The following is a 24,631-nucleotide window of genomic DNA, read 5'->3' as shown; positions in this document are numbered from 1 at the left end:
AACTTGATAACCAAATAAAATACAACAATCAACTAAATTCAAGCAATGGACCCTGAGCAATTATATATACATGTTGTATAGTTTAATGTTTCGTCTTTTTAATTGATTTACTTAAAGTGACATTATGCTGATTATTTTTCTTCTTTTTTCATGTTGTCAGTGAGCTGAATTGACTATATTTCAATAGCTTGACTGTTAAAAGTGGTGATTGGCTAACAATTAATATAAAAATCTGTTTAGGATAAAATATAAGTTTTATAAATCGAATGTTACAGGCAAATCGTGACACTTCCATGGACCATGTAATTTATTTATCGCCCATGCGCAGTAAATTACTCTGTGTGCCTTTTTGCCAAATATTCATTTCACTCTCATTCACTAATTGTCTATAACAAGATCGCAATCTTCTATCAAAATAAAAGAAACCATGGTCATAACCGTTGTAATCAAATTGTTATCTAACAAAGAATAAATCTCTTAAGCCTGCCATTTATTTAAGAACCATTAAATATATGTGTTGTTAAAAAAAACAAAGCAGTCTTAGGGACGATTATACCATCTACAGCAGTAGATCTTTTAAACCTTTGACCTACGATTAAGTTTGACATCGACTTTTAAACTATCAACCTGTTTTTTGAGCTCTTTGGGTCGTCTCGTATTGATGATCATTTGTGCAAAAAAAAAACAGAAATCTATGGTTTAAACTTTATGGGGCGGACATAAATGCGGACTTCTTGTATCTGAGCTTTCAGTGTGACATTGACCTTAGAGACAGCGACCACATTGTTGCGCTCTGCACATCTTCCTATAACGGTTATCATTTGTGCCAAAACCAAAAGCAAGGCATTTCTCTAAATCACCGATAGCTCCGCCCTTTTGCTCTACAAGATGTCTACACCTTGTCAATTTTTTAACATGTCACATTTTAATATGATAAGCTAAATAAATGGCCCTTTCAACATATAATCAAGCACATTTTTTACTGAAATGTCACAGAATTTATACCTTTATCTACAATAAGGCCGCGTCTACACCTATTCAAGTTTTTTACATGTCACATTTAGATAAGCTAAATAAATGGCCCTTACAACATATAATCAGGCACAATTTTTAATGAAATGTCTTATTAAGATTGCCCAGGATTTATACCTTTGTCTTTGCAATACTATCATGTTTCTGTAAAATGTGTGAATAAAAAGGCGGGAAAATGATGCAATTAGCTAAAATAATGGAGTAAATGTTATGCGCTATGGAAAATGTGAGAAAAAAATACATTTTGATGCAAATTCTTTATTTGATGAAAACTATTCACTAAATGAACAAGGTTATTTAAAATCCATTTTGACTCTCTTTGTAAAACAGATCTTTTTTATATTTTATTTTTCAAATTAATATATTATTTATATATTTTTGCTCTTCTTTGTATCAGGTAATGTACACTGAATTAACAACAAAAAAGTAAAAAATAATTCAATAAACAGCACTATCACACGTTTGGGCACATGTTTTGTGTCAAACTGGTGTTATCAGTGTCTTACAGCCAAAAACTTGTAGAAAAATAGAACCTGTTCTAATTTTCTTGCAAGAAATTATCTTCATGGATGTCACATAATTTCTCGTTAAAAACCATTCAAGTAGGGTGTCTACATTAGGCCGTGTCTACACCTACTCAAGTTTCTTACATGTCACATTTAGATAAGCTAAATACATGGCCCTTTCAACATTTTTTCAGGCACAATTTTTACTGAAATGTCTCATTAAGATAGCCCAGGATTTATACCTTTGTCTTTGCAATACCATCATGTTTCTGTAAAATATGTGAAAAAAAGCGGAAAAATGATGCAATTAGCTAAAACAGAATGGAGTAAAATTGAAAAAAATGTGACAAAAATTTATTTAGCTGCAAATTCTTTATTCGATGAAAGTTATTCACTAAATGAACAAGATCATTTTAAATCCATTTTGACTCTACTTAAAAAAGAGCTCTTTTTCATTTTTTTACGATGTATTTATTTTTATTTATTTTATTTTTTTTTTGCTTTTCTGTGTATCAGCGTATTGATTTGTTCCTTTGACCAAGACATTGTAATCATTTACTGAAATTCAAAGGACATGTACACTGAATCAACAACAAAAAGTCAGAAAATAATAAAAATAACAGCACTATCAAACCTTCGGGCACATGTTTTGTGTCAAACCGGTGTTATCAGTGTCTTGACAGCCAAAAACTTGTAGAAAAATAGAACGTGTTCTAACTTTCTTGCAAGAAATTATCTTCATGGATGTCACATAATTTCTCGTTAAAAACCATTCAAGTAGGGTGTCTACACTATCCAACTCAAGAGAATATGATACTTGCATTCAAGACTTGGATATGTGTAGACGGGCACTTAGGCCGTGTCTACACCTATTCAAGTTTCTTACATGTCACATTTAGATAAGCTAAATAAATGGCCCTTTCAACATTTTTTCAGGCACAATTTTTACTGAAATGTCTCATTAAGATAGCCCAGGATTTATACCTTTGTCTTTGCAATACTATCATGTTTCTGTAAAATATGTGAAAAAAAGCGGGAAAATGATGCAATTAGCTAAAACAATGGAGTAAATGAAATGCGTACATTCTTTTAAAAATTGAAAAAATGTGACAAAAATTTATTTTGATGCAAATTCTTTATTTGATGAAAGTTATTCACTAAATGAACAAGATCATTTTAAATCCATTTTGACTCTACTTGAAAAAGAGCTCTTTTTTATTTTTTTTACAATGTATTTATTTATTTATTTATTTATTTTTTGCTCTTCTGTGTATCAGCGTATTGATTTGTTCCTTTGACCAAGACATTGTAAACATTTACTGAAATTCAAAGGGCATGTACACTGAATCAACAACAAAAAGTCAGAAAATAATAAAAATAACAGCACTATCAAACCTTCGGGCACATGTTTTGTGTCAAACTGGTGTTATCAGTGTCTTGACAGCCAAAAACTTGTAGAAAAATAGAACCTGTTCTAATTTTCTTGCAAGAAATTATCTTCATGGATGTCACATAATTTCTCTTTAAAAACCATTCAAGTAGGGTGTCTACACTATCCAATACAAGAGAATATGATACTTGCATTCAAGACTTGGATAGGTGTAGACAGGGCCTTAGGCCGTGTCTACACCTATTCAACTTTCTTAAATGTCACATTTAGATAAGCTAAATAAATGGCCCTTACAACATATAATCAGGCACAATTGTTACTGAAATGTCTTATTAAGATTGCCCAGGATTTATACGTTTGTCTTTGCAATACTATCATGTTTCCGTAAAATGTGTTAATAAAAAAAGCGGGAAATGATGCAATTAGCTAAAACAATGACAATGAATGAATGAAATGCGTACATTCTTTAAAAAAATGGAAATGTGAGAAAAAATACATTTTGATGCAAATTTTTCAAGATCATTTAAAAATCCATTTTGACTCTCTTTGAAAAACAGATCTTTTTTATTTCTTTTTAATTTGTTAATTTATTTATTTATTTTTGCTCTTTTGAATCTGTGTATTGATATGTTCCTTTGACCAAGACATTGAAAACATTTACTGAAATTTACAGGTCATGTACACTGAATCAACAACAAAAAAGTCAGAAAATAATAAAATAAACAGCACTATCACACATTTGGGCACATGTTTTGTGTCAAACTGGTGTTATCAGTGTCATGACAGGAAAAAACTTGTAGAAAAATAGAACCTGTTCTAATTTTCTTGCAAGAAATTTTCTTCTTGGATGTCGCATAATTTCTCTTTAAAAACCATTCAAGTAGGGTGTCTACACTATCCAATACAAAAGAATATGATACTTGCATTCAAGACTTGGATAGGTGTAGACGCGGCCTTATCTAATACAAGAGAATATAATACTTGCATTCATTCATGACTTGAATAGGTGTAGACACGGCCTAAGACTATCATGTTTCTATAAAATATCTGGAAAAAAAACAGCGAGGAAAATGATGCAATTAGGTAATAACGATGGAGTTGATGAAATGTGCACATCCTTTGAAAATAAATGAAAATGTGAGAAAAATACATTAGAGGTTATTAATTGATACAAATTCGTTATTAGCTTCAAGTTATTCACTAACATTTAAAATCCCTATTAATTTGCTCATTTGAAAAACAGTTCTTTTTTTGTGCCAATTTAGGTTTACAGGTGGAGGGGGTCCATTTTCAATGAGATTTCAAACCAAAAAGTATAATCATTGTATTCTTAATATCAATGATTGTTAATGCAGTTCATTCCTATCAAGTGAAAGAAAATAATGTTTTGGTTTCTTTTTCTAGAAAATATAAAGTTTAAAACAGTCAGCAATTTATAACAGACATTTTTCTTAGATATAAAAGGATATAAAAAAGTTACTATGTAATCATTTGTCTCTGCGTGCTCCTCATGTATTACCTATGTAATAAATTTATTGATTTTAACCTCTCATTTAGAAAAATAAAAATAATGGCTACACGAACTTGGCAAGTATCTAAACTGTAACCGAAATCTGGGTATAAACTGTAACAAAATTGGATCAAAGTCGCTAGGTCTATGCTGTAACCCTTCAAAATAAACCTCGCTCTATACTGTAACATTGTTTATTTTTTCAAACGGATTTTACCAACAGGAAAATAGGTTCAACTGGTCATTTAATTTTATAAACGTTTCTAAAGAAAAAGGACTAACGTTTTGCAGATTTACTTTTTCTAGGCATGCAAAAATAATGTCAGAATGGGAGAAAAATGCGTTGGTCTCTCGAATCAAATTTTCAAACTGTCAAATCTGCACATTTATGAGACAATATAGAGATAAATCTGCGGTGCAGAGTCTGAAGAAATATATGACTAGATACCGGATTCTGTTCCTTACAAGCAAAGCACAAAAACAACTTTTAGAAACTAAACTACTAGTAGTATGGACCTGAATAAAAATCACCTACCTCTCTTCCCAAAAATAATCCTCCATCTTGAAAATTCTATACTGTAACCGAAAAACGCGATAATGTAACACGTTCCATACGGTGGAAATATCGCTACAATACGTTATGTATTGGACTCTCTCCGAGAAATATGTCGCGATGTCAGCGACGTCATTCGCGCAGTTAACGTCGCTGTGATGTCTTATCACATTCTTAGCTTTTCAAAAACTTTTATTAGGATTTTTCAACACCAAAATAGTTACTTACTTTTATCATGCTTAAGTATTTCGTCAGCATACGATGCGCAGTTCCTGCGCTCAAATAAGCAATTTCGGCAAGCTCCCGCACCTTTAAACGCCTATCCGTATCAAGCGCTAACTGAATTGACGCGACGCTTGACGCTTTCACGGACTTTTTTTCTGCCGGACCATGTTCGTCATTCAAGGATGTGTATCCCTCGGAAAACTTTTGTGTCATCTTAACACTAACGTACGACAAACACTGTCTTTCCCCTGAGCCTCTTGCAACATTGTAAATGTTTCCGTCGCCGATTTGCCTAAATGCAAGCAGAACTTAATGTTCGCCCGCATTTCGGACGTTCTTGCGTCATAATCTTCACGTGACAACGTCAGAGCAACCATGAAATGAGCATAATTTCTATGTCGCGTTATATTTTTTTCTACCAATGCCGGTAATCTGATCAAGAATAAGTTATATTTAATAATGATACAACATTTTGTTATATTTCATGTTAGAATAAAAATATGTGAGGAAAATCTCATTATATATTGAACAGCCCTCGTATATGGCAATCTATAACATTAAGCATGCATAATCTAAGTTGCTGACACGTTTTTTTTGCTCGTCTGGATTGATTCAGTGGATAAGTATGCATATGATGTCATGGGGCATTGAGCGCAACATTTAAGAACAATTTTTATGTTGAACTAACCTATTCAGGAATAGCACGTGCTTTTACGCAGATATTGAGAGAGTACATTAAAGAAACAATTCTAGATAAGTCACTGCGGCAATTGAGTGTACAGTTGTAGCAGAATCCAACATTTACACCGTATATATCCCGAAATGCAGGAATGTTAATATGACGCAAACATTGAAAAAGTGACGCCAGTTTGTGCTATTTGTAGCAGAATAAGCAAAACCATATTACGGATTATACACGGTGATTCCAAAACTTCATAATCGTATGGTAGAGTTAATGACAGTAATAATTTGACATTATTTGCAAAATAAAGTTTGTTTGGTTATATTATCCATGGAAACGAACAATTTGGCTAACAATCAGAGTCAATTTTAGAATATCCAATGACAAACAGATAAAAACTGCCAACATTCAGTTTCAAAAAAAAAGACGTATATAATAGTATATGAATAAAGTACGTTTTCCATTTATAATTATCAGTGCACTTTTGCAAATGAACATGTTTATGCTCTACAACAACAACAGATATAATTATAATAATTTTGTTATAAGACGACTTAAAATATTTCAGTCATACGACCTCTGAATTAATCTTATTGATTATAAATTATAATATAAGATGACATTTCAACAAACATTCATCTTATTTCAAAAGTTATCATTATTGGCCTTTTTTAAACTATTTCAGTAAGCCGCACAAAAACTATATTTAGCTTTTTAAACCCCCCTTTGAAACCAGACCAAGTAGCACTGTATAATAAATCATATAAACCACACTCTATCTCAGAAACAAGTGTGCGTTAACGGTTAAACATTGACAATGGATAAATTACTAAAAACTCTTTCCATGGTTGTTCTTTTATGTGCCGTGTCCTGTCTTATAGCAGTCTTGGCTTTAGTGTTGACAATGCATGATTTACCAAACACAGTTAAAACTGGTGAAATATGTTTACCTAGTGAAAATGGTCCGCTCAAATGTGGATCAACTGTTGACTTACTACATGATTATCTTGAACGGGTAATGTTTTGACTTTTTATTCTTTCCTTTACATATTCAAATACACTTAAACTTTAACATTAAATTAGATTTAGCAGATATCGCATCTTGTTCTGATAAGACTAAATTAAATTTTTATTTAAATAAAAATTATTATATAAAAAAAACTTAAATAGTTTAACACTTTGTCACAAAAATATGTTGTTGTTACTGTAATCCTTCTCATTGGTCGAATAACTGTACTCCAAAATGGATTTAAATATACACATCGGGACTAGCAACTTAATGTATTAACCGATTGCTGAAGATGACGATAGTAATTGCTTTATGAATGATATTCTTAAATTTCATTTTGTGCTTTAGATGTTTGTATGTGTTTCCAAAGATACAAACAGATATGGCAAACGAGATAACGAAATAGGTTTAAGTTATGTTTCTCTAACTACGGATACTTAATGTATTTACTAAGAAATAAAATATTTTCATAGAAATAAAGAATTTTCCTCGCGCTAGCTTGGAAAAAAATTATTCTATAAATGATTGGTGGTGATATTAAGGTTTAACATGCCTATTGCAGAATCTCCTGAACAGTATTTATTTTCAGCCTACGTGGAGCATTGATTTACACCCTACGATTGACCAAAGTCTTGTTTTCTTTTTCTTTCTTTTTTGTACTTTTTTTTACTTGTCAGATTATGAGATTTTTTTTTGGTGATTTCGTAATTTTTTTTTTAAATCTTGAATTAAGAAATATTTGAAAATTGATAAGTACTATTTAATGTTAAGTGAGTAAAATTAAGGTAGTTTACATCTTGAAACGTTTATATTTTCAATTCAGTATGGTAAACCTCCCTTATGTTTGGCACTTATGTTCAGAATTACTTATGTTCAGAATTGATAATTATTATATGAAGATATAACGATGCCCTATTAACAGCTTGTTTTCGGAACGTACGTTCGTTCTGACTTTTACAAGTACAGTACCGTTTAGTCCAAATTATCATCGGAGGACACTCATTTTTCACTTTGTTGTTGTTTTTCTCTACGACTGTTTTATCTTAAATCGTCAATTTTTTTCATGTATGATGGTAAACGTTTTTCTTGTACTTTGGTAAAGAATGAGATAAAGTTTCAGTTTTATTATGTAATTTTTAGATGACTTTTGAAACATTCTAGTTCATTCGTTATCTTATAATTTAATAAACACTCATATACATCGATTATATCTAATCTCCCAAAATTTATTTATCAATTTAAATCAACTCTATGGGACTGTGTCTCCGGCTTTAGTCCACCTTCGTCTCTAGACACCTTACATTTCAGCACTTGTGAATCCTTCTTCGGATCAGCTTCACTGATAATTAGATGTCTTCGACACAGACAGCTATGTAATACTACTTACACAGTTGAGAAAACAGAATCCATAAAGAAAGCCCAACACGGCAAATTTGACAATGTTGCAAGCTCTGTTTGATTGAGCCTATTCATGGACGGTTCTGGAAAGTGCAAATTACCGTCCACGCCCGCTAGCACCGGCTTAAGCATAATTCAACATTTAAACATGAAAATGGTGAAATTTTGAATTTAGAACATCCGCAGATGTGTTCATACGACGAATATCATGGAACCTTCAATGTGACACAGTAGTGCCATTCCATGAAAAGCGGCGTATGGTCCCAAAGTAAAAGAATGCGTGTGCCATTAACGTGAACACAATGGGTGGAACTAAATAAAATAGAATTTTGATAGGGGATATGAGGTTATGAAGCCTGCATATCACAGATAATACGTCAAAAGAAAAATTTAAAAAGCAGGCAACATGAGAGACGGAACACATGGAGCGTTATCTCCTTCATACGATAACCTATGGTGATAATAAATCTTCTATGACACAGGCTGATATCTTATACTACCTTCTTTCTTTCACCGGACACTGAGCATGGTTCAATAATGCAACTGCCCTAAGGTCCACGCAATATTACCTTTCGATGTTGTCTATTCAAAATTCCAAACAGATCCAATTTTTCAGCTGTTCTACTACCCTTTATAAGTATGCTACCTGTCAACTCAAAGCTAATTGGCCAAATTGGCATGGGTTATTCCATTAACTGGATCAATCCATTTTCAATTTAATGTTGCCTTACAGGGCTGTAATGTTAAAAATGTTTCTAAAACAGCATTTACTTTCATTGAATACTGTGTAATTTTACTTTTAATTAACGGTACTCTGTATTCAAAATGAATCGTTTTCCTTCCCAAAGAAGTTCACATTTATTAAACAGACAGCAACCAATTGTTAAAACGTTGAAGAATACACATAATATGCCCTCATGGTTTTTTTTATTTACCCATTGTCACGATAGTTGTTATTTTAACTTTAACATGTGTGTACTTAAAATAAGTCTGACTCACACTGAACATTACTTCTTAATATAACCTACAGATCATATTGAGAAATTGTGACCACATTTCTTTTTTTCACTTACTAGTAAGTCACTGCAATGAGTAACTGAAAATACCACCACTTCCTGTGTAGTTAATATATTCTATTTCAGTTCTTTAAACCAAACCAATACACGTGCCATTTATCGTTTTATACACGAGTCAAATAATCGAATTAATCGAAGTACTTAAATATGTTTATTATGCTATTTGTAAATCAAATGTATATATGCTTGCATATTTATTCAACAGAACATTGCCACGCAGTATTATGAAGCAAAAAGGCAAGATAAAAAGAAACGGCAGAATTACCTTGACCGTTTAATTAATGTTTATGACAAATATTTCTGGGAAATGATACCAGCTGCAAAACTCACCGGAAAGGAACAACCGGATTTGCGAAAAAGTATGCCTTGTTTTTTGTTGTTTTCTTTTCTTCTTTTTGTCCTATCTTTAATTTGTTATGAGATTAATTTTAAAACTGAAATTAATTATTAATCACAATAAATCTAAAATAAATTTCATTCGTAATTGATTATTTACTTTTATTTTACAGCTCATATCGGTGTTGAAATGGTTCAAATAAGACAGTGGTGTAACGGTAGAGAACTTTATGATACAAAAGGCTTTATGAGACATGGAATTAGATACAGAAATGGTCGACTAGTTGTTCCAGTAGATGGCACATATTTCATTTACTCTAATCTGGACTTTTTCGAGTCCTGCAATCCTTCATCTGGTTTACCAGATGTCAAAGATATCAATAAACCAATTAAACACGGTATTTTTAAGTTCAATATTCTTGACGGAGAGGAAAACGAATTAGTATCAAATGTACAACCACATACTATCTCTACCAACCGATACTACAATTCATACAATAGTTATGTTTCATCACTGGCAGAACTAAAAGCTGGTGATGAACTTTCTGTTAAAGTTAGCAATATTACATATATAAGATACACAAAGGACAATTATTTTGGAGTAAATCTAATATGACGCTATCCTCGCCCTGGGGAACACGTGCACGTCGTGGTGGGGGCACAATACGTCAATTTCAGTACATTATACGCTGCACATTACGTGTTGACCAATTGCCCTTTAACTCTACAAAGGATCAAACTGATCTTTATGTGCCAAATTCTTTTTGGTAATATTTTACGTTAATTTCCTTGAACATGGTTTGGTTTGAGTTTCACCTTTTCCAAACTTTTTATATCTGTATTTCATACATGAACCTTTAAAGTATATAATGCACAGCAGTTTCAGAATGTTTTTAATGCCAAGTTGTTCACAATTTTTAAAGCAAATACTCAGTTTCAAACCGACTGTCTTTGATATTGTTGAGAAATAATAACATATTCTTTTACTATTGTGTTATACCTTGGATCTAATATATTGGGAAAACTTCAAGTGTTTCAGCAGGTTAAGACACACCTGAAGAGTAGAGATGTCATTAATTGCTTTTAATCAGAAAGAACACGACGTACACGTTAACTCATCTCTGATTTTGAGAGTTTTGTAGCTACAAAATAAACGGAAATTTTGTTTGTTTGTTTGTTTTGATTGTTTCCGCTATTTGAAAAATTAAACAAATACTTCTATTTTCTATACAAATACAAGTACAAGTTGCTAACAAAGATATTCAAGTAATTTTCAACTATTAGTTTTTGTGTCAAATTAAACATTTTAATGGCAAAATAAAATTGAATTGACCATTCAATCGTGTGATTTTTCCATAATAAACATACTAGTGTCATAATATGTTAGTAAAAAAGAAATAATTGATGCAAAGCATTAAAGGGCGTCCAAGCAGCAAGAAATGCAGCAAGTGAAGATGAACTAGTAGACATCTGATAACCAGATAGTCTTATAAACTTTTCTATGGTTAATTGGTTTTTACCAGAATTGTATATCATTTATGAATGGGCGGACGAAAGACATTGTTCATCATGAACATTGGTAGGCATGCTTAAATGTTTTTCCACAAGAAAAATTCTATCAATATTAACGATGATATCCAAAATATACAGGTCTATAATATCCAAAATATACTCCCTGGTATAAGTTTATTTATTCTATATAGGGGTTATTTTTGGATATTATCGTTAATAATGGTTATTTGATAAAATTTCAAGTTCATGTGGCATTTTCTTTGTTCTTGTGGAACATACAAAATAGTAATCAAAATAAACAAAGTCTGTTCATTGATATATTGGGAGGTCAATCTACTAGTTTAATGAATTACTTCAAAAACCTCGTTTGGCCCACCAGTCTGTGTACATTCCTAACAACTCATGTTAAAATTGCAGACGTAAGTTTCTCTTGTTAAAATGTCACAATATTCTGCAAATCAGCATTCCACTCAAGCTACCATAAAATCGATTGCCTTCAAACAAACCAACAGCAAAAATCCGGGAAATCAGGGTCGACTTTAGCTAAAGAGACTTGAACAGCGAATAGGTTTTATAGTATAGTATAGTAGACCCAACGTCAAAATAAAAGCGACATTTAAACTTATGAACTAGGTCTAAAAAAATATCCAGGCTAAAATGTCAATAATGCAATCAGGGTCGTAAAAAGGAAAACCGGAAAGAACCTACGGAAAAGACAAAATGATAATACTATGATATAACAATTCGTAAAAATGGCCAACTTAAATTGTTTCTATAGTTTTAAAAAGAGTGCAATAAATTGTTCGAGTATTTTTGCATTCCATTTCCTGCAAAATTCTCCAGTTTGTTATTTATTTCCATAGCGCCATACGAATCTTTAGTCTAAAGCAACTTCTATAAATTAATTTTCGGACTTTCACAATGTTAAGGTCATCATTCTAATCATAGTTACAGCAATACCTACTGTGTACTACAAAATGATTAATAAAAAACGGAGAGCGCGATTAATTGTCGGATAAGATTATTTCCTTTGAATATGTTTGCATTGCGAAATTCTCCAGTTTGCTATTCATTGTACATGTCGCTACATTTCATTATTGATAAACACCCTCATACAAAACGAAAAGGCCCGAGAAGTTGCAATTGCCCTTTCACAAAGTCTGATTTCATACAATAAAGAGGGTGGCGCTTCGGCGCAGACGCCAAAAATATGAAAAACAATATCATCAAGGAAGGGCGGCGTTCAATGAACGCAATACAATTTTCCACCTTAACAGTTCCCCCGCCTGACTGCTCTAACCCTATTTTATAGTCTGTATAATATGTGTAGAGTGTTCCACCACATGAATTTTAATGGTCCGTTTTTTTAGCTAAATGTCCCTGATACTCTAGGAAAACATGACTTTCTCTTAAAACAATTCATGTGTGACGAATATTTACATGGTGTCTTGCCCCCTGTTTTAAACTAGAACTCCGCGAGTTGGATGTGTCGCCTTATGAACATAATAGCTGTCACTTAGGCATTTTCTTCTGAAACACTGCTCTTATAATGTACATATACCTTTAACTTTAGTGGCATTTGAACTGATTGTAACAATGTTATATCAGGATTATTAAAACCGTTATTTTAACAAAAATAAAAATACCATTAAAAAGTTTTACACGGACTGATCAAATGGAGTACTCTGTGATGGATTCTTAAGCACTGCACTTCAGGTCAATGAAAAAGGCTAACATAGCAAATTTGGAGTCAATCAAACTTATAGTGACCAAGTTATGCTCCGGGCAAGGAAAATTAACAAATGGCAATAATTAAAAATTATAATGTGCAGAGTAGAAGTTCTTGTGCACTGCACTTGTTCTCAATGAGATATATCACCCTATGAAAGTTCGAGTAAATAGCTTTTAAAGTGCAGGAGAATTGGCCCAGACAAAAAAAGTTCTATAATGAACAAGGGCAATTACTCTAAAATGAATAACAGAGTACCTGTCGTTGTGCACTGCACTTCTTCTCAGTGGGATCTATCATCCTATGAAGTTTCAAGTCCATAGCTTTCATGGTTAGGTGAAATGGCTGGGACAAAAAAGTTAGAAAATTAACAAAGTGCAATAACTCAAAACTCATGGAATACAGAGTACCAGTTTTTGTGCTGTGCACTTTTTCTTAATACGATCTATCATCCTATGAAGTTTCATGTCCATATTTTTTATAGTTTAGGAAAAATGTCCAGGACAAAAATGAAATATAAAAATTAACAAAGGGCAATAACTCACAAATTAAGAACCAGTTTTTGCGCACCGCACTTCTAATCAATAAGATATATCATCCTATGAAATTTCAAGTCCATATAGCTTTTATAATTTATGAGAAATGGCCCTAACAAAAATAAAGTATGACAATTTACAAACAAAGGGCAATAACTCAAAAATAAATTTGTGCAGAGTGACGGTTCTTGTGTATTGCACTTTTTCGTAATGAGATCGATCATCCTATGAAGTGTCGAGTCCATAGCTTTTATACTTTAGAAGAAATGACCCGGACAAATGACAGCATAACCGATTTCAGTTTGTGTCAGGCTTTTGCTTGCGAATGCGATAGGGCGATAGGTCTATTGTCTTGAAAAGGACAACAAGCAACCCCGAATTTCGAAGCGTCCGTTTCCAGTATAAGCGGCTTTGTCGGGTCATAGTAACCTAGTACTGGTGCTTTTGACCTGAGAAAAAGCTCGATCATATACATGATCCCACATATACTGTGTGTCTTTTTTTCAAGAGGCTCCGTAAGGGGGCTGTAACTTCTGCTAGATTTGGCGCGAATTTAGAAAGATAATTGACCATTCCCTAAGAGCCTTTCGACCTTTTCGCGGTTATCGGGGATTGACAATTTCATGATTGCTTCGATCTTAGACGGGTCAGCTTTTAACCCACTTTCTATAATGATATGACCAAAGAATGGTACCGATTTGGCGCCAATGGTGAATTTTTGTTCATTAAACCTAATACCTTGCTCGCGCGCGTAATAAGGCCTGTGTAAGACGTTTGTCATGTTCACATTGCGTGCTTTCCTATATTAAAATATCATCAACAAGAGGGTGTATTCCGTTTATTCCGTCGAATATTTGATTGACCTTTTGACAACATATATCACTTGATGATGATAAACCGTATGGTAAACTTAAGAACCTATATCTACCAAAAGGAGTAGCAAATGTTGTAATGTAAGACGATGGTTTGTCTAGTTATACAGACACAATTTGCATGAGTAAGATCTAACATACTAAAATATTTAGCTCCATCGAGTTTTGCTGTTACGTCATCAAGTGTTGATGTAACATAATGAGGTCTACGTATTGCGTCATTGAGCTGTTTGGGTTTAGGCAAATACTTAATTTTCCGATCGGTTTTTGACCACTACAATCGGGTGTACCCAGTCCGTAGGTTCCGTCACAAGGGTTATATTTTCGTCTTTGACCATTTGCTCAAGCTTTAGCTTAAGTCGCGATTTGAGCGCTTCTGGTAAACGTCTCGGAGGTGTAATTACTGGTATAGCGTCATCACGCAGGTGTAATTTGCTTAAACCAGGGAGCATGCCTACGCCCCTGAACAAATCACCGTATTCAGACATAACTGATTCTTTAGTCATGCGCTGAGTATTTTGGCAGTTAATGTCATATGTGAGTTTAATTAATCAATGGTCAATAGACCCCAATTTTTTTCACCTAAAATGTTTCTGTTATCATATTCTAACAACATGCCAAGTTTAAAGAAATTCTATTGAACAGTTTTAATTTTGCCTATATATGTTATATGAAAACTCCAGAAAACGTCTTAACCTAAAGAAAAACCGTTGCAGAGCAACAGACATAGAAACATTTATTGCAGATGGACGTATTGTCTAAAACAATTAAAGGTGATTTATTAGAGGTGAACTTTTGTAAATGAGCTATTTCATTATGGTTGCATAGTCAAAAAGCATACATTGTGCTGGTTGTAAGTCAATAAGCGTTGTTAATTGAGATAGACTTATCAGATTTTAGTGACATTGTGTTATTTATGAAATTGCGTTGAGTCGATAAAAGTTACAGTTTAAGTTTAAGTATATATCTAACATAGCAGCGAGGAGATGTCGCCGAATTACGTGCTACTCGTGTTAACATGAAAACAATCAGAAAAAATAATAACACGACATTCTCTGCCCTCCAACCAAAGAAAAAAATAAAACAAAGGCCAATACGTTAAGAAAGTGAATAAAGAAACTTAAAAAAATAATCTGAGATCCAAAACGTTATCGATATAACTTTAACGTGTCCGTTTCAATGCACAACGACATAATCTGATTGAATCTCAGACGTTTTACGAGAAAAATAGAGTTTCAGCATTTTCCGAACAAACAAAAGTTAGTTTCGTCAATCAGAAAGAAAAACAGTATCTCTAAAACTACTAAAAGGAATGGGTTAAAATGTCACACACTCATTAAAGAACATAAGTGGAGGTCACTATCCAAGGTCTATCACTCCGATATGGATTTTGACAGAACTATGACCCTTGCTTTTAGAAAAGTCTGCGCAAACCATGATAGCTTAAACAGTGTACACTTATAATTCAGGTTTATAAAATCATCATGTAACATATTGTTAACTAGATAATACTGAGATGACATTTAATAATAATATAGTAGTACAAACCACAAATAACTTTAAGTGCAGCACATAGTATACTAATAAATGTCATAAACATATCTATTGATTTAAATGTGAGTAACTTAATCATTGGAAAGACAAACTGAACCTTTTCGACAATCTGACATTTTACTGATTTCAATTCAAACAATATCTTTTACATTAGTTAATTATAGGTATATTGGTTTTCGTTAGGTTAGACATTTAACTTGGAGTGACATGACGAAACAGAAACCAGTCTTGCTAGAGAAAATATTTTTTTGCTTCAAAAACACATCGCTTTTTAAAGTGCAAAACATGTATTTATGGTTTCAAATAAAGAGAAGTATGTGAAAATTGCGTGTAATTGTCGTACTAGAAAAATGATACGTTCTGTGTAAATACTGATATTTTTTTTGAAGCAAGTTAGGGACAATAAGCATGATTTATCACATAAAAAATATTTTAGTTGTTGTGATAAATATAGGTACATTTAACACGTTATTTTGTTAACGTGTCCTTGAATATCTTCCAAATTATCGAGGTAGAGGTTAAACACCGGACCGTGTCAAGAATTTGATCTCCAATCTGTAATATCTTATCTACATTCTTCAATGACTGGCTAAACTGAGATTCAAAATCAAATATTTTTCATTCATCCGTTTTAATCATAATTGTCAGATGTCTACTTCCGTCGTTAGATAAAGTTCGTTGAAATAATCTATTTATAGACACAAGTCATATGATACGACACAGTACAAAACGCGATTAATTAACTTGTAACGCCATTTAACTTCAACATGGATAAGAAACTTAAAATATCTGTCATTGTTGTTCTACTTTGTATTGTTATTTGTTTGACTTTGGTGTTAGCTCTTGTCTGGTCAATGCCTGATTTACCAACAACAGAACAGAGAAATCAGATTTGTCTATCAAGTGAGTTTGGACCCTTAAAATGCGGCAAAACATCTGACATGTTAGCCGATTATCTCGGAAAAGTAAGTGTCATTTATATACAAGTAGTTGATAAATTTTATAGTTTATTCAAAAGGCAGCATGAAACATAAAGTAAACATTAGTTATAACAAAGTATTTTGTATTCAACGTTTCGCTTAAATTGTTCAAAAATAAAATTAATTGAATAAAATATTCAATAGATTCTGTGTTAATGTATCTTTCTATTTTGATAAAAATACACCAACTTTTAAAATGTTACACATTACAGTTAACCAGACAGGTGTATTTTCATCAGTGATTATAATCATATGGTCATATGACGACTGTTTAGTTTTTACTAGGGATATGAGACCTAAGATGTTTCTCTCCACGACCGGACGCCTGAGTAGAGCCACTCACCTTCCGTAGGATCGCTGGATACTTTTCTCACACGAAAGATTCCAAAGTCCCTGAAGGAATTCGATCCTTCAACTTTCTGTCCATACACAATATATTTTCGATGTACCAGGTATCTCAAATGTTATCCACTTAATGAGAGGTCTATAACGTTAGGAAATACGTGGCATTAACATGTATGGAAGATGTTCAATCAATCCGCATGTTTATGGAGATTGTTTTTTATTAAAATATTCTTTCATGCAATTTATCACCAAACAAAATACCTAAAAAAATCCATAAAATCATGGTTCTTATAGAGTTTAAAGTTATTATCTTATGTTCACTGAAGTGAGATCAAAGCCTATCCATCTTGGAAGTACACTTAATATCCAAGATGTCGGTCAATCTTTGTGTCGAAGAGTGGAAACGAAAATATTTTAAAATCAGTTACCCTCACCCTATGAATCGAATTTCAACAACACGATATGTAACTTAAGATAAAAATATGTAAACTTAAGTAATTTGGTTGATGAATGAATGAGCTTTGAGGAACAATAAGTATAGTGGAATAATAGACTGGCGGAGGGAATTAGGACGCCCCCACCTCTAATTGAATTTTCAACAGTGTGAGATCTTTGTAAACAAATATTCATGGGTAGTCCAAACAAAAATGAAAATGAAAAGACATTCTATAAATCCTAATAGTTTTAGTATATTGAAATGGTATCAATATCTTATAAATATGAATGTATTTGATGCAAATCTAATTTATTTACCATTTATCAATATCTTTTGCATTCAAACATTACAATAACTATCTGCTTCACTATTATGTGTCAGTCATTCAATGCAGTTAGTAGTTACATTCTAAACGTCATCAATAAAAGAGTAAGAAACTATTGATATAAATTATATCGCTATCGCCAGCAAATATTAAAAATGTTGAATTTTTTCACTTTGTTTAAAGTACTGTTATTGCCTGTCGAATTATAATAATTGTAATAAATTAGTAATCTAATGTATATCAAGTTCTCCATAACAATTTGAAAAGAATTTGAAATAAAAAAAAATAACATTCTACGTATCATAAGAATTTCACACAATTAGATGTTAAACCTGCTACGTACATTACTGCAAAAGGGTCAGTGCGTCTTCAAGTTTAAGCTTCTTTCACAGTCGTAGTAAAATAAATTTGCATAAACTTTTTGATACACAATAGTCTAGTATTTTTATATTTAAGGTAGTTTTATTCACGTAAATGTGTTTATGTTTCATCCATAATATTTTGTCATTATCAATTTTTATCAGTAGCCTATGACAGCTTATCATTTTAAATAGTTAATTCAGGCAAACTTGACAGTGAATAAAGAGCAAACTGTCACTTATCTTTGAGCAACATTTATTCAAAATTTATCTGGTATGGCTATGGTATGTTAAGCTTATGCAAGGTTAAGTTTGCTTAATACAGAAAAAACGTTTTTTTTACACAACAAATTTAGATGTAGTTACTTTAAATCCCTTAAACAATATCATTTTTGTTAGCACGACTATTCGATAAGAATAAGTAGAGCTATTGTAGTCACTCGAGCGTCAGCGTCGGCGTTGGCGTCCGCGTAACCACTTATGTTAAAGTTTTTGTAATACCTCAAATATTTTCAGTCCATTAACATATGGCTTTGAAACTTTGCACACTTGTTCACTATTATGACCCTCACCTGTAGACAGGGGAAGGTAACTGTAATAAGCGTTTTGACAGAATGATGCCCCTTTTTCAACTTAGAATGTACGTTAAAGTTTTTGTAATACCTCAAATATTTTCAAAGTCCATTGACATATGGCTTTGAAACTTTGCACACTTGTTCACCATCATGACCCCAACCTGTAGACAGGGGAAAGTAACTGTATCAAGGTTTCTGACAGAGTTATGCCCCTTTTTCGACTTAGAATTTACTTTAAAGTTTTTGCAATACCTCAAATATTTTCAAAGTCCATTGACATATGGGCTTTGAAATTTTGCACACTTATTCATCATCATAACCCCAACCTGTAGACAGGAGGAGGTAACTGTATCAAGCATTTTGACAGAAATATGCCCCTGTTTTACTTAGAATTTACGTTGAAGTTTTTGTAATACCTCAAATATTTCCAAAGTCCATTGACATATGGCTTTGAAACAAGTTGAAATTTAATAGTCTTCTTTGAAAGCATAATAGGACTCTCTCCAATGCCTATATCCTTAATATGGATTTAAAGAAAAGTTTTACCCTCATCTTTATTTAGAAAATTTTACATTATCGAGGCTTTTTTACTATCAAGCACTAAGAATAGTCGAGCGTTGCTGTCCTACCGACAGCTCTTGTTTACGATTGTTCTTTCTGGTTTCAATTTTAAATAAAAGCCCTGAACAAAAATTTTTAAATTACATACAATATAAATAATTATTGTTAGACTAGACCAATTTAAGTATGCTAAGAGGTTACCTGATTGTAGACAGTCATGTTTTAAGCTAAAGTAAGGACCCTGATCGCCCGAGAGAGCATTTCAACCCAGTCTGTAATTTTCAGAATACAAGGTTAAGAGCACTTAGACTAATTTCTTCTTGCAATACTGTTTCTTTATCATAGCAATTTTTTGAAGACAATTGCTGTCATTGTATCCCTATGATAAAATGTAGTTAAGATGTTTTTCTCATTAATATTTACATTAATTTTTTTAATGATGGTAAGATATTTATTAAGTTCAATACTCTTAACTAGCAACTTGTTTATGTTTTATTATTTAGATGATCTCATGCATAGTCATATGATAAGTTAAACTGTTTCTTTTTATAATTATGTGTGAAACCATCAACTCGTGTGAAGTAATTGACATGCCTTTCGGTGTTGCAATTACAGAACAACACTCGCAAAAAGGGAGATTTCATACATTTTTTTCATTTCATACGTCATTTTATATTGTAATTAATGTGCTTTAAATAGTATATAAACTTTTGTATGCAGCCTCTTTAATAACGCATGTGTGCATTATGGTTTTGTTTGTACATCTCGTACATTTGTGATAATTACCTAAGGAAAAATGTAACTATCATTATAAATAGACACGAAATTTACTTTTATATATTCTTTGGACCGATAATTGAGCCCAGTCCTATCAAATAATAAGTTTGAATCTTATCCAAGGTTAACAAGCTATTGGGATATTATCAGGAAAAAGTAAAAAAAAAAAGCAAAACTATTTCCATTAGAGTTTGAAATCCTTGACCTTGACTGTTGTCTCTGTTTTACAGACAATTGGGAAGCAGTATGATGAAGCTAAAAGAAAACATGAAGAGAAACAACAAGCTTATCTCAGTGAAAACAGTGCCCGCCTTATGAATATATATGACAAACATTTTTGGGAAATGAAACCAGCTGCAAAATTAACTGGAAAGGAGCAACCGCCATTAAGAGAAAGTATGAACAATATTTTAATTGGCATGAATTTGCTATTGTTACAATTCAATTCTTAATGCAAAAGGCTTATTACATATCTTTTCATTTTCCAGTTGACATTGGCGCTGATATGGTTCCTATAAGAGAGTGGTGTAACGGTAGAGAACTGTATGATACAAAAGGCTTTATCAGATTAGGAATTAGATACAGAAATGGTCGACTAGTTGTTCCAGTAGACGGCACATATTTTATTTATTCTAATCTTGATTTTTTTGAGGAATCTAACCCCTCGTCAGGATTACCGGATATCAAAGATATAAATAAACCAATTAAGCACGGTATCTTTAAGTTCAATATTCTTGAAGGAGAGGAAAAAGAATTAGTATCAAATGTACAACCACATACTATCTCTACCAACCGATACTACAATTCATATAATAGCTACGTCTCGTCACTGGCAGAACTAAAAGCTGGTGATGAACTTTCTGTTAAAGTTAGCAATATTTCATACATAAGATACACAAAGGACAATTATTTTGGAGTAAATCTAATATGACGCTATCCTCGCCCTGGGGAACACGTGCACGTCGTGGTGGGGGCACAATACGTCAATTTTAGTACATTATACGCTGCACATTACGTGTTGACCAATTGTTCGAGTCCTGCAATCTTTCATCTGGTTTACCGAATATCAAGGATATCAATAAACCAATTAAGCACGGTATTTTTAAATTCAATATTCTTGAAGGTGAGGAAAACGAATTAGTATAAAATGTACAACCACATACTATCTCTACCAACCGATACTACAATTCATATAATAGTCATATCTCGTCACTCGTAGAACTAAAAGCTGGGGTTAAACTATCAGTTAAAGTTAGCAATATAACATACATAAGATACACAGAGGACAATTATTTTTGCGTAAATCTAATATGACCTCATCGCTGCCGTGATAAGGGAAAATTCAACTAGGAGCCACGACACTAAGCAATGAATATATCTGCGCTAAACACTGCATGTTTCAGAAAAGAACAGAACAGAATATATCTTGATTAACTCAAGTTACATAAGGAACACATTAGTATACATACAAACAGTGATGAATCTCTGTTAATAAACTACTATTCCACACATTGTAGTTTTAAACCGGATAACCGAGATACGATCTTCTTGTTTTTTGTCTTTTGTTTTATAGTTATATATATTGTCTTATTTAGTCATTTTGAAATATGATCTGAGTTGTAAATATACTTAATATATAAATTGAATGTATTTTTGTTTTATTTTTCAGTAATTTATCTGGCCCATTCTATTTATTATTGTTATTTTCAAATGATATCTAAGAGACTCTACATAAAGCATATACAATGGGATACTTTTCTTAAGATGTAGAATTCTACCCATAAATTCAGTGTGAATTTTTTCGAGTAAGTTACAGTTTTTATTTCCCCAAACGAATAACTCACATTAAGTTTGAGAATGGCTTAACGTATCTCATGAAGTATGGACGATTAAGAATAACATATATTTATAAACATGCTCATAAAACATTTTATGAAACTTAATCGCCACTGATCGATAATTTCTATGAAGAAGCTCCTTGTTTGAAAATACTTATAAATTAGACTTGAGCATGCGATAATTTCTTTAACTTACTTTTGTTTAAATTTTTATATTCTTAATTAAAAGTATTACAAACGCATAAAGGCAGCATGTAGAGCCTACCAGCTATAAACGTACATTTGTTTAACAAAACGTCGAATTGCTTACACATTTATATTGGACAACAACCTGTACTGTATTAAAAATACAGTACGGTCAGAACAAAAGAATTACGTCATAGTTTTAATTTAATAGGCAGGAAACGCGTGAAATGGATTACACATTACCCCTGGTTATTATCAATGTTTCAAGGACGCCTTTATAGAATTTAGTTTATGTTATGGTGACGTAATTTAAATAAGGAAGTTTAGTAGTATTGTCGATTTTTATCACGAATGTATGATAACAATAAGAGTATTAACTATCATGACCATTTTAATGGGTTTAAGGCAAATTTATACGCTATTTTACACTAGCCTTTTTACAGTCGATATTTTCAAGTTTATGTTTAGTTTATACAATGTATTACAAGATCAAAATTTGTTTTCAGATAATTTTTAGCAGAACACAAATGTAGACTTCAAAAAGTTTCTTTTTCACTTTAAACGTGACGTCATCTTCGTCCGGACTCAACGACAAGTCGTGATTGTGAAGGCAACATAAACTAAACTTTTACAAAATGAAAACAGTTTTACGTTTCCATTTTAGTCGTGATAACTGATATAAATACGATTTACAATTCTTGAACAACTTATAAACTATTTACCTTGATTATAACCAGAAACGCTTTAAGTGGATTTTTTTTTATATCAATTTCATTTTACATTCTTACAAAAGAACATACAAATGTATGTCAAATAATAAGCTAATTATAAGAGGGTTTGAAAAATTACAAAATTCTCTGACCTGGTTTCTTTGGAATTTGCGGTGACAATATACATCAAGTTTATTTTTGTTATTGGGTTTAACGTTTCAAAAACAGTATAGATTATAATTTATGGCAAAGTTTCAATTGGAAAAATTATTAAAATACAATATTTTAGGCACAAACGGGCACCTGAGTACAACAATCGGCGTTCCTTTCTCATTATTATGCAGAATCCGTCGAAGCTTGTGCTGCTCGAACATACAGCACTGAGAAGTGGCTTGAAGCCAACGACGTTATCCACTCGCCCACTGACGCCCTTATTTATATTCATCATTAGTTACAAATGTTTTATGACATGATACATAGGTGTCCCACATATTATAAATTGCTGGCAATTATATTTGTGCTCATATAATTATAGTGCGACTTTCTTATACTTTGGAAAAACGAAAGTCTTCCACTCGTTCACACCATTTAAGAGTAATTTACTTTAAACGTTTTGTATTTTGATTTTAACCGCACAGAAATTGTCTTTTCTCCTTCAAATCGTTATTTCTTATATGCATTATTCTATATATAAAATCGAGTGCACATAGACGAAACCCCTTCTAAAGTAAGCTTATTCGCACGTTGCAAGGGAAGCAATCCAGATAAAATGTTTTAATTCTAAATATTGTATCCAATAATATCACATCATTCTTGTTGTATTAATACTGACATGCATATGAGTACATGTATTGTATTTTATAAGCATCTGTTGCACCTTTTATATAATATTCATCAGAAAAAAATAACATATTAAGAAAATTATACAGAAAAGTACGAAAAAATAACATATTAAGAAAATTATACAGAAAAGTACGAAACTTTTGTTCGCACGTTGCAAGGGAAGCAATCCAGATAAAATGTTTTAATTATTGTATTATACATACATGCATCATTTAAGTAATTTTATTTATACCGTTTAACTTTAAATGTGTTTATATACATACTATTAGATTATAACATTTCTATCATGTTGCACATTAGGAGAATATAATTGTACAATTAAATTAGGAGATTTGATGTTCGAATGATTATCATTGTTTCTCTCATTGCCACTATTTTTATTCTTATCAGTACCATACTTATCATTATTATTAAAATCATCATCATACTCCTAGATATCATCATCATCATTATCAGCAGCATCACATCATTTATTATCGTCATCGTCGTCATAATCATCGAAATTGTCAATTTTATCATCATCGGCATCATTATGTCACTTATATCACTTACGCGTGATTTCCAAAACTAAAAGACCTGGCGTATAAAAGTTTATAAACTGTTGTTCAATTCATTTAAATTTGAACCGGTTATATACATATAATGGATATCGTTTAATCTAGCTTTCCAAAACGTAAATGCAGCAACCAATTAACACGCAGTGATTTACTTTTCAAATATACGGATAAAGTAATTGAAAATATGTCCAGATGCAAACAGGACAATTAAACATCATT

General features: G+C 32.1%; 2 protein-coding genes across 2 annotated transcripts; both read left to right on the top strand.

The window, feature by feature from the left end:
- Positions 1–6,674: 6,674 nt before the first annotated feature.
- LOC132741680 (uncharacterized) lies at positions 6,675–10,884 on the top strand. The gene is made up of 3 exons (XM_060729909.1): positions 6,675–6,913; positions 9,587–9,740; positions 9,891–10,884. Exons 1-3 carry the CDS (start codon positions 6,716–6,718, stop codon positions 10,331–10,333), a joined length of 795 nt encoding a protein of 264 aa, XP_060585892.1. The 5' UTR covers positions 6,675–6,715; the 3' UTR covers positions 10,334–10,884.
- Positions 10,885–16,622: 5,738 nt separating this feature from the next.
- On the top strand, positions 16,623–21,904 carry LOC132741683 (tumor necrosis factor ligand superfamily member 15-like). Its single transcript, XM_060729913.1, has 3 exons — positions 16,623–16,885; positions 20,509–20,674; positions 20,767–21,904. Exons 1-3 carry the CDS (start codon positions 16,688–16,690, stop codon positions 21,207–21,209), a joined length of 807 nt encoding a protein of 268 aa, XP_060585896.1. The 5' UTR covers positions 16,623–16,687; the 3' UTR covers positions 21,210–21,904.
- The last annotated feature ends 2,727 nt before the right edge of the window (positions 21,905–24,631 follow it).

Source organism: Ruditapes philippinarum, unplaced genomic scaffold, assembly GCF_026571515.1.
Source record: "Ruditapes philippinarum isolate M1 unplaced genomic scaffold, ASM2657151v2 ctg2999_1_1_1_1, whole genome shotgun sequence".
NCBI lineage: Eukaryota > Metazoa > Mollusca > Bivalvia > Venerida > Veneridae > Ruditapes > Ruditapes philippinarum.
This window is presented reverse-complemented; position numbering and strand designations above follow the sequence as displayed.

What these genes read in the sequence shown, in the direction of transcription:
- LOC132741680 (XM_060729909.1), top strand. Translation starts at nt 6,716, where the DNA reads ATGGATAAATTACTAAAAACTCTTTCCATGGTTGTTCTTTTATGTGCC. An exon ending in TACATGATTATCTTGAACGG is followed by an intron (nt 6,914 to 9,586) that starts GTAATGTTTTGA and finishes TTTATTCAACAG; the next exon opens with AACATTGCCACGCAGTATTA. An exon ending in ACAACCGGATTTGCGAAAAA is followed by an intron (nt 9,741 to 9,890) that starts GTATGCCTTGTT and finishes TTTATTTTACAG; the next exon opens with CTCATATCGGTGTTGAAATG.
- LOC132741683 (XM_060729913.1), top strand. Translation starts at nt 16,688, where the DNA reads ATGGATAAGAAACTTAAAATATCTGTCATTGTTGTTCTACTTTGTATT. An exon ending in TAGCCGATTATCTCGGAAAA is followed by an intron (nt 16,886 to 20,508) that starts GTAAGTGTCATT and finishes TCTGTTTTACAG; the next exon opens with ACAATTGGGAAGCAGTATGA. An exon ending in GCAACCGCCATTAAGAGAAA is followed by an intron (nt 20,675 to 20,766) that starts GTATGAACAATA and finishes TTCATTTTCCAG; the next exon opens with TTGACATTGGCGCTGATATG.